At 42.2% G+C, this 11,477-nt stretch overlaps 1 protein-coding gene across 4 annotated transcripts in view; it reads left to right on the top strand.

Annotated features, from left to right (window-relative positions):
* Positions 1 to 11,477, top strand: part of LOC111865195 (casein kinase I) — a 154,351-nt gene that overhangs the window by 62,933 nt on the left and 79,941 nt on the right. For all 4 annotated transcript variants that reach the window (XM_023853034.2, XM_023853032.2, XM_023853033.2 and 1 more), the window contains exon 2: positions 11,270 to 11,310. In XM_023853034.2, the coding sequence (XP_023708802.1) occupies positions 11,270 to 11,310 (41 nt within the window). The remainder of the gene's footprint in view (positions 1 to 11,269; positions 11,311 to 11,477) is intronic.

Here is an 11,477-nt window from a genome sequence, read left to right as displayed (position 1 = left end):
TGGCTTGAGTCCGGAAGCGAACTATACCGACCGAGCGACCGGAGCTTGTCGGCGAGGTTAGTGCCAACTTTAGCGGATAGAGGGTGTCGCCTGGTCAGCGCAACGAATCCCCACGGCCGTTAATTTCGGTTTTCTAGACCGGAGCCGCTATTTCCTTGAAATAGCTCTTCATTTATCATCATGAGGCTGAGTGGACCTCGTTCCAGACCCACTACTTCTCAGAAAATCAGGTAGCGCCGTGAATCGAACGCGGAACCTCTGGATCTGTAGCCAGGAACTCTTGACCACTAGACCACAGAGGCGGTCTATACTTGACTCATAACAAAGAAAATAATAACATACTTCAGTTACCTAACTCAGGTACAAATTCTTCGGCGTCTCTGTGTGACGTACTAATGTCTGTGTAGTTTCTTGAAGAGCCTTGAAGAGCGTAGCTAGAAGTAACGACTGGTTTGCGTGTTTTGAATCCCGTTATTTTTGCGTCAGAAGTTATTCCACTCGATACCTGATATAAATAACGTAAGAGAGCCTTCTTTTGTAGTTACAAGAACTCAACTGCAAATTAAAACAAGCTCGTGTAAAATTGTTGGTCATAGACCCCTTATCCACATCTTCTCTTTGTTTAATGTTTGATACGAAAACGTTCTGTTCTCTTCGTCTAGCCTTATCTGGAAGAAAGCAGTCTACTGGGATGTGGCGCCGTGTAGATATTGTGTTAACCGACGTTTCGGAGGAACGTCGATTAACACAATATCTACACGGCTCCACGTCCCAGAAGACTGTTTTCTTCACAGTCACCGCCGTGAAAACCTCAGATCTTACATAGCCTTATCTTCCTTCCCCTCCCACTTTTTACTCCTCTCCCTCCATATTCGGAAAAGTTTTTTTTTAATTAAGGCATGGCGTGATATAAACATATTTCCACAGTTTCAGTAATTTTGCCAGTTTTACCTCCAGAACAAAATCGATCACCGTTCTAAAAATTACATGTGGTCAGTTTTGGTTTCCTGTGAAGTGGTTCGCAAGCATGTATCGATACTAATTGATAATAGAAATTTGACTTTTCAAAATTTGCTCACCCAACAATCGATGCGACAGTATCTGTGTAACATCTTGCAGTGGACATGTGTCACTTTACGTTTCAACACTGTTCGCTTCGCTTGAATCTAGTTTGATGGACTCAATTCGCTATCCTAATCCATACGCTTTACTATTCCGTCTTTATGCTTTGACACTTCATTCAGCCTCATTCATTCCCATCTCTCCTCTGTACTCCACCTCTGTCGCCGCCGCAGGACTGTTAGACTGCGCTCGCTATTCACTGGCTCGTATTTGATTACTTTACCACTTGTTGTTTGTAGTTATACGACGTACAGTTTCCAGGCATCCGAAACACTTCTGCGTTGCGTACACGGAAGATACTTATTGAAGTGTTCTGTGACCAATAAAGTGATACGTTGTTTGCAGGAGGTACGTGAAATGAAGGTGCGACCCTGTCCTTCGTCACGTTTGATCTCCAAAGCTAACGGAATTTGATGAAGTTCTGATACAATTAATGTCTACACTAAACGTTTTTTTTTTTTTTGGTTTTTAGGGTATGTTAGTCATCAATATGAGTGCTGCTTGTCTTGAAGAAGAAATAATAACTTCTGAAAATGTTCTTATTAAAGACAGGCACATGAAAGTGTGGTGCACGCGGTAGCGTAGTTGGTTGAGGCACTATGCTACAAGTCGGAAGGTTCGCGGGATCTAATCCAGATGAGGTCATTGGATGGGCGTCGACTCAGCCTCTAACAGAAATGAGTACCAAGAATATTCTTTCGGTAAAGGGCGGCCGGCGCGTAGGGCTGACAGTCTTACCACCATCTATGAGCCGATTTTCTAGAAAATGTGGGATCCTCAACATCTCACAACCTTGCGAAACTCCAAGGCCTGTTACAGGGATACCTTTACTTTTTGTTTCTTTGCTTACACGAAAGTATAGATTTCATTATGATCTGCAGCTTGTACTTCATACATTTGTCAATGTGAAAATTTAAGAGCATACTATGTGTGTGTACTATATTTGTGCCGTTCATTCGCATCGTAACAGTAGATATACATCGTTTATCTAGAGTAGATGTAAACTGCATCAGGGTTTCTTAATTTACAAGAATTATGTCATATACACCTGAAAACAAAAACGTGTTGCTTCCCCGATTTGCCTTGCATGCAGTATTGTTTATTAACCAGTCTTGTACGGTACAATTAAGTCCGTGTATCCTGCCATCAGTATTTTGTTTCCATTGTCGTTGAAGCAGAAAGGCGGCAGGTCTTTAAACTAAGAGAGACGTAGTTAAACAATGGGATGTAGGAAACGAATGCAGAAGCTGCCGTGACTTCCCTAGGGCCGGCCAGTCACCTTTGGAACTGCAGTACACTTGTCTGCCTGCGCACCAGACCAGTCTGCGTACTCGTCAGTCCGGAGAACTCGGAGGTTGACCACCACTAATATCAAAGTCCTCCTCTAGTCGTGATTCAGAATGACTTTAATTTGGTTCGTATCCTCTCACCCTAAGTTTTATCTTAATAGTATCCTGTCGTCGTTTGTTTTCGTGATTTTTATGCGCCGGCTTTTAAGAAGCTCCGAGGCCAAAATTCTCTATGCATTCCCTGTTTCCTCCACGGTTTCAGGTTATCGTAATTGTCTTGGTTTAACTTTTGATTCCGTTAAATGCGTTGCCAGCAGCTGTGTAAGTCACAAAGTTCATTATGCAGAGTCCTCGCTTTGATCATTTCTTATCGACCCTTAAGGCGCGTCCACATTACTCGTGCTCGTGCGTCAGAAGCTTGCTGCTGCCGGAAACTCAGGATCTGGAGCTGACGAAGTGGACGCCAAACTGGTTTGCATACAAAGCCTTCACTTTTCTTCACAACAGATATCAGCTCCAGATCCTGATTTTCCGGCAGCAGTAAGCTTCTGACGCACGAGCACGAGTAATGTGGACGGGCCTTTATATTTCCTGGAGGACTTCATTTTCAGGCACCTGCAGTTTATATGCTTTCCTCACAGTAAAGTGACTTATTCATGAGCCAACTTTCCTATGCCATCTTAAACTGTTCTGTATTATGCCTCGTTTTAATCAAACTGTATTTCAAAGCATGGCACTACTACGGTTGTCATGATAAGATAGATTTCTACCCCATACGTTGTAAACTTTTGCAGTTGTAGATGGTACGATACGTGATATTCCTACATGGCTTAACGTTTGTGAAACCGGGATGCATATTTCCCAGCATGAGATCATAAATATATCTGCGTATTAGTTTGAAAGTGGTTTGACTGTGTGTTTTATCAACCGTTTTATTCAGTATCAAGTGGGAAGGGTGGAATATTAGAAAACTGTTCATGTAGGCGTGTTTTATATATTAAGACTTACCGCGTTTGTTGAAAGTGCATGTTGCATAATGTGCAAATAATCCTCCTGTACAAAGCTGTTTTAAGTTGACTTTGCTGATTTGCAAGTGCTCTCAGGAAGAAAGTGGCGTTACCCTTTTTTAAAGCGTCAGCATTTACCAGAAGAAATAATGTATAAGTTAGGGCCCCACTTCATTATAGTGAGAACAGGCCGCAGATGAAATCTGTTGTAGGCCTCATCAAATGCGAAGCACATGGGACTAAGTCACGTGTCGTTAGGAAACGTCATGGCTCGTTATGAAACGCGTGAAAAGCATACTGAAGATAGCCATACGCGAGTGGGAATAATCCCAGACCTCGTGACAGAAATGGCAGCTGTAGCAATGCATTAACCGGTTGCAGTATGGCCAGCAGAGTTTAACTCAATATAAGATCGTTCCGTTCATGTATTACATTTAAAAGTCCTGAGTAATCAATAAGATGTCTGTTTTTGAGGGTGGTTTTCTCAAAAGCACGTTCGTCGGTTGCCTGAAATGGTGATATAGGTGGTAATTATCGACGGATTTATTAGCCAGTATTTGAGAATGGCTCTTCAGGATTTTGTGTAACGGAGAGCCGGCCATGATTAATAATAACAAATGAAACATGGGTACTGAGTATCCTAACTGCTAGACGAAAAAGAATAACTGTTTGTGTGCGCGTGGACCACCTCTGAGGTCTAGTGGTCAGAGTTCCTGGCTACAGATCCAGAGGTCCCGGGTTCGGTTTCTGGCGCTACCAGATTTTCTGAGAAGTAGTGGGTCTGGAACGGGGTCCACTCAGCCTCTTGAGAATAACTGAGGAGCTGTTTCAAGGAAATAGCGGCTCCGGTCTAGAAAACCGAGATTAACGGCCGTGTGGATCCGTTGCGCTGACGACGTGACACCATCTATCCGCAAAAGTAGGTACTAACTTCGCCGACAAGCGGCGGTCGCTCGGTGGTTATAGTTCGCTTGCGGATTACAGGCCACGGATTTTTTTTTTGTGTGCGCGTGTGCGTGCCCTTACACAAGATTACTGAGGCAGTGTCCAGCATGTTAACTTACGTAACGAGTGATTTTATGTCGTGTTTTAGAAGACACTTCGTTACATGCAGCTTCTGAGCCTCAAAGGAAAGCTTAACGATTCGACTTTTGGTCCAGAGGCCGGCTGTCCTGATTCAAGTGTTTCGTTATTATCCCCACACCCTTCAAGCACATACTTGGGTAGTACCTTAAATAGGCACAGTTTCCTTTGTCTTCTTTTGCGTCTTGTCCAACATAAATCAAGAATTTGGCTGTATAACGTATACAGGTAATAAAGCATCGTCAGATGCGCCGTTAAACAAATCAAGAGCTTGCATTCCTCTTCTTTATATGTGGGAGAAAATCAGGCGTAAGTATATGACAGCCTGTGCCTGCCCCTCTACCATTAAGTCCTTCCCATGAACAAGGTTACCAAACTTCTGTGGTGGTAGAACATTAATGTAATTTAATGCAAAGCCCTGAAATTTGTATGGTGCTTAGATCGCGGAAAACGTACAGTTTCTGTTAAGATAATTGTATATGGAATGTAAAATAACCTGATATCTGTACAGAATATGTGTTCTCTTGTCTGTATGGTGGCAGTAACCAGCCTAACCGGCCAATGGTTTAATGAAACAGGATCGTAAAAATGTGTGCAAACTTTGTGTGAAACGCGTTTGTGCTTTAAACTTACAACGCCTGTGTTGGAGCAACTTTGAATGTGTGTGTGACGCCATTATGTTGGTTGAAATATGTACTAATGAAATTTATGCAGATAGGAACCTTTTATAATATTCATTAATTCGGTAAGCTGTCATTACAGACGGAAGCATTTGAAAAATAGGTGGTAAAGTTTTCCCAGAACTTCCCTGGGAACCCAGGGAATACAGTGCTGTTTTTTCTTTAATGTCTGATCCATATTTGCAGTTAGTATACGTTTGTAGCCAAATGCGAAATTACGGAGCTACATAAACCACTCTTTCTTTATGCCGCGTCAAGCAAGGAAATCTCCTTGTTTAGGTTGTGAAACATCGTGAATAAAACATNTCTTCATAGTCACCGCCGTGAAAGCCTCAAATCTTACAAAACATTTTGTTGTCACCAATATGACGTTTCTTTTTGCAAAACGCGCTGTCCTTTGAGGAGTTTAGTATTTCGGAGGAATTTGAAAGAAACTGAATCCTGAGAGTCACAGAGTTATAAGAATGGTTATAGCAAGATCCTTACTTGCCTCAGTGACAGTGGGTTCCACTTCTCTGACGAAGACCAGGATACAAAATCTCCGTGTTATCGAAAGCTTAGTATAGAAGTGGCTTCAGCTGTTATACGGTATCTCTGTTTTATCTTACATATTCCACGAGGTGAAGTGGGTGATTTTAAGATAACGTTGGAATGGTAGTGTTTGCTTTTTGGTGTAAATTTTCAGTGGCATTGCACCTCAAAATTGTCTCTAGGCTTAGAATTTTCGAGCACTCTAAGATAGGTACGCAGAAGCACCGTAGGTAGAGACGCCGTTGCTGTTTTTAGATATGGTTAATTAGCGTTCAGAGTTAAACAGTTGGCTTCTCCGGTCGTTAATAGTTGTAATATTACACCGCTGACATTTTGGTTCGTATTGTAAAATGTATTAAGGCGAGTTTAAAATTCGGTAAGAGATGGGAAATTCCGTCGTTAAATCGCCAGTACATACTTTAAAGAAATGGATTGTTCCTGCGTAGACTGAATTGATGAAATTTGGTATAAGTACCATTGGCGTGATTTTGTGAATAAGAGCCATCGGATTCCTTAAAAACAGGACATTTCGTGGCCATATGAGTAAATATCATGTCTCCTTGAATTTGTTTAGGGCATTATAACGGGTACTGGCTAGAAGTAGGTTCCTCGCTTTGTAAATATATAGGCAACGCTATTATTATTATTATTATTATTATTATTATTATTATTATTATTATTATTATTATTATTATTATTTCTTACAGCCATTTTTTGGGCCTTGGCCGCTTTTTCAATTTCTTGATCCTATACACAGTCGGTAGGACTCCTTGGACGGGGGATCGGCCCATAGAAAGGCCTCTACCTACGCACAGAACAACACAAATGCAGAATCAACGCACACAGACATCCATGCATCAAGTAGGATTCGAATCCGCGATCCCAGTGTTTGAGGGAGCGAAGACCGCGCGTCCACTGTGATGGGCATAACAGTATATTACTGCCCTATTATCTCCACGCTGATCGGTTGTGAATACGAGAAGTGCGAGGTACTGTCTATGTATTCATTCTTACTCTCAGTTACTGTATGTATTCATTCTTACACTCAGTTACTGATAGTTGCGAAAGGTGGGTCATTGCGGTTCTGTATTTACAGCTAATTAGGCGCACAGCGTTGGATATAGAGAAGTGTATTAATTAATGAAGTAGCTGTTACTCATCACTTCTACTGAAGTGAAGTGACCGGAAAGTGGGCGGATCAGTGCCGCACGGATACCGTTTCACTCCAGGTGCACGATGGTTGAGTCATACGAAGATAATGGATTTGCCACAACCTGTTCAGGCATGATCTGTTTACCAGAGGGTAGAACAATGACATCTCTTGAGGCACTAGACATTTCCAGTGCTTGCAGCTGTACGTAAACTGAATGTAAGGTATGGAGTTGCCCTTAAGCTGAAGTGAGACCGACGAAACGGCTATTAAAACAAATTAATAGAAATGGCAAGTATAATTTTACCCGTTTTGCCTTGGTCTTCTGATCTAATGGAAGAACATGGATTTAAGTTGTTAGAGGAATAAGTGCTGAGGAGAAAATTTTGACCTAACAGATGTAATACTAAGACAGTGGAAAGAATTACATAGTAACGAGTTTCATAGTTGGTACTTTTTGCGTAATATTGATATGGAGATGAAATTAAGGAGGGTGAAATGGAATGGATATGAGTGAAATTAGAAATACGTTTAAATTAATTGTTCTGGCGGTCAGATGCCAGGTTGGAGCTGGTGTCCAACGTTTCGGAGAGAGTCCCTATCTTCGTCTTGACATACCCACTGAAGGTTCGGCCACACGGAGCGCTACGTACGCTATGTTCGCTATACGAGCAGAAAAATATCTCCCTTTATTGCCAATGTGACTGGCCACACAGAATTCCGTACGCTACGTACGCTATGTTCCCTATCTTAGCTGCGTCGCAGAGTGTACACAGCGTACGTAGCGAACATAGCGTAGCGCTCTGTGTGGCCCAACCTTAACGATTTAGACAAAAGCATCTCAGAAACGCCAAACACGAACCCACTTTGGCACACAGCAGGCACCCCGAAACTTCATTGTGGTATACTGACGCCGTAGAAGCTTCCGATCATATGCAGAGAAGTATATTTATTTTGGCAAAACATTTTAAAAGTAATGACCACTTAGGAGGCTGTGAATGTGTTGTAGACTGAATTAACTGGCTTAGATAGGTGGCGTTGTGTGACCATGAATGCGGGGAATTTCTCGATCGGCTGAATAACTGTCAACTGTCGCCTTGATGTGGTACTTGGCGTATTAGATACCACTAGCAGAAAGCTTGTCACATTAGTTGGAAATGATGATGTTTTTCCGTCATTATATCTGCGGTCCTCCTGCGTATTCTGTTCTGTCGACTCCTCGCGTATAATTTTCTAAACGTGATGTGTTACATTTTGTCCTCATTGTTGTGATGTGGGCTATAGGATCTTACTCGCCTATGCATTTTGTTTGCATGTATGATAGGAACAAATTGTTTGCAATGCGCGTATTCCTTTTGCATGTGTTTGATGAGTCTGGTATACGTCCGGAGTGTCACATTTGCCAAGGCTGAACATATCTGCATGTTGGCGATACGCCATGTACATTGGCGTCTTATAGCATAAACATAAATGTTATCTCGCCTCCCGAGATTTGGAATATTTATAGCTACAGTCTTTATGTTATGTGAGGATGCTTTGGTGTCATGTTGCCGGTCGCAAGTTGACAGTAAATTCCCAAGTTCCCTTCTATTCAGTGAGTACGGAAGGGGGGGGGGGTAAAGCGGCCAGGGAGTGAAGCTGACCACTCACCTCCAACTAGTACCGAAGATAAGAAAACGTGATCGAGACATCGACTACGGGGCACGCGGTAGCGTACTTTGTTGAGGCACTGAGGGTTCGATTCCCGAATAGATCGTTGGATTTTTTCAGTTGAACTAATCTTTCCAGCCGCAGTATGGCCCTGGGGTTTACTCTTTCTCCCTTCGTGAAGGCAAAGTGCTGCCGGCACGTAAGGCTGACAACTTCACCGCCATCTGTGAACCGATTGTCTGGAAAATGTGGGAGCCTCGACGTCTCACTACCGTATGAACCTCCACGACTTGTTACAGGGATAGCTTTAATTTTACCTATAGATCCACTCCGCCATACATCTTCGTGCCATGCTGTTTAGATAAGCACAGGGACTTTACTTTTTATACCTTTATGTTCATATGTTGCCTGCACTGTTTGCACACCCTGCGTGCGTTCGAAGTTCTCTTGAATTCCAGTGAATTCCATTGCAGTATATTGACTCTTCATAAATAATGCATAAACAAGTGCGCTCCTCGTAAGTGGATGGCTTGTATACTCATCCCTCTTTATGGTGTTTGTTGTTGTGTACTGTACACTGAAGTGTCCATGATATTTAATGAAAGTTGCATATGAAAAGAGTATGAATTGATGACGGCAGGAAATGTGTTATTTACTGCGGCAGGAAGATTTCTATGCTGTTATCTGTAATTATTAATTACAGGGAAAAGTTTCGTATGACTCACCATGCAGAAGAAAGAACTTGATGAAAACTTTGCGAAGGTGTGTAAAATGCTAATTTTATTCCGGGGATAAGTTTTTCCAATGGAAGAATGTACATATTAAATGTGTTTCGTGTTGCTCCTGTGATGAACGTTGATACTTTTTATGGCCAGGTTATGTTCGTAGAAATATGACGTGTTTCACTGGTGAATAATTTTAAGATTACAAGGTACCCCTTTAGAAAAATGACCCTGAATACAAAACAACGATTATAATATCACTGAGCAAAGAGGCATTTTTTTCATTCTGGAATTATTAGAGGAAAGCTCACCTTAAACGATGCGTGACATGTATTTAGGAGGCCAAGGATAAACTGGGACAAATTTCTGCGCTGACTAATTTTCCATTGTTTTCCTCAGATAACAGAAATCAGTGGCGTAAGCGACTGTCCCCATTCTTGGCGAACGATGGCGTTAGTGGCAATAGAACCTTCGGGTTCAAGCGCAAGCGAATTCTTTTCCCCCAAAATAAATTAATCTTTCCCCCGTGTTTCGAAGTGGCAGACTCGGCATTTCTAGGTTGAAGGTTGTAATCCATATAAATGTATGTTAGTAAATTGCTTTACATAAATGACAGTTACATGTAGTACTAAGTTGAAGTTCGAAGCCTTTTATGAACTGCAAACAGCGTATTACCGTCACGTCAGCTCTACTTTCATCGTCCGTGTAGCAGATTTCGAGACAGCGCTCGTGCAGTTGTAGGTATAGCATAGGGTGCCTGTAATCTTCGTAACAACAATATTGGACCTCCAGGATGTAGCCGGGATTCTGTAGTTTGCGTCGTAATGTAGCTGCGTTGTGTATGTCTTCCAGTCTAGGAATAATATCTCCAGAGATATTTGTAAAGTGAAAGATCGGTCAGCAGAAAGCCTGAACGTGGATTTGAACTCTGTGTCATGTACGCATAGTTCTTTTGCCCTGAAATCCTGAATATCAAGTACATGAGGGCAAATTGTATTGAAGGTTCATTGATATGTAGAACACGCTTCACGTCATCGCCCTGGACGAGTGACGTTGTTGGTATATGGGCGCTTCTTTGTTAGAATGTCCGGAGAATTGGTTTTAAGAAAACAGACACGAGTAAGCGATTAGCATACCGCGTCAACTGTAGCTTCGTCCAACAAGTATTAATCGTGTAAAGCAAACTCTCCGTTATGTATTTAACCACAAAATATCATTCTTCCGGCATAGACCCAGCTGTTGGGCAATTCTTGGTGATGTCGGTATGCACTAACTGTCACCCCAATTTAATTTTAGTTTATCGATGTAGCGTAGTTACTAGTTCATACGAGGCTCAAATCTGACTTCTTCGGTTTTGGAAGAAGTCGTTCGTCGTACAAATGGTGTGTGGCATGAAATGTAGGTCTCATTACGATGTCAGACTTCTATATGGGTGATTTCCCGGTGTGAATATTTGGCAAGGTAAAGAACTCTGTGCCGGTCACGGTAGCCGAGCGGTCTAAGGCATGTACTGTCTTCGCTCGCTTGGAAACCGGGATCGTGGGTTCGAATCCCACTCACGGCATGAATGTTTAGTTTGTGCGTTTTTCTGTGTTTGTGCACAGGTAGAGGCCTTGCGACGAGCTGATCACCCGCCCAAGGAGTCCTACCGAATGTGTAAGATCTAGAAAAACCGAAGTGAACGGAGAAGTTCATGGAGGTAGGCCTAGGCCCACTGGGGCTGCAGTGCCAAGGAAAGAAGAAAAAGAACTCTGTTTGTATGAAGTGTGATGGCGCAGATAGTTCAGGAGCACTTGTTACATGAAGATTAATGAAGCACGCAAAATTGCGAAAAATAAAAACTGCTTGGAACATATTTTCTCCAGTGTGCTAGGCTACACCTCTTGAACCTTGTTTTATCTGGAACTTTGCCAGCATAATTCACTTTCCATGGCTGCTGACGAATAATTTGTTTGGCTGAGTGAGCAAGTGTGTGTGTACATTTTTAAATGGAAAGTCAGCCTGGTAATATTTTCTGTTTCTTTTTTGTTTGCAGGGAAGAACTTGTACAACAACGAGCATGTAGCCATTAAAATGGTAAGTACATATCCTTACAGGAGTAGAATGTAACATGTATATTTGCGGTTCATTGCACCCACCCACGCTCAGCTGATTTGTAATGTCTACGGATAACTTTTCGATGATACGATATTACTTAGAATATAAGATGGCCTCCAATTTAAGACGCATCCAGTGTTTGAATG

Source organism: Cryptotermes secundus, unplaced genomic scaffold, assembly GCF_002891405.2.
Source record: "Cryptotermes secundus unplaced genomic scaffold, Csec_1.0 scaffold238, whole genome shotgun sequence".
Taxonomy (NCBI): domain Eukaryota; kingdom Metazoa; phylum Arthropoda; class Insecta; order Blattodea; family Kalotermitidae; genus Cryptotermes; species Cryptotermes secundus.
The sequence above is the reverse complement of the archived record's forward strand: the minus strand, read 5'-3'. Positions and strand labels throughout refer to the sequence as shown.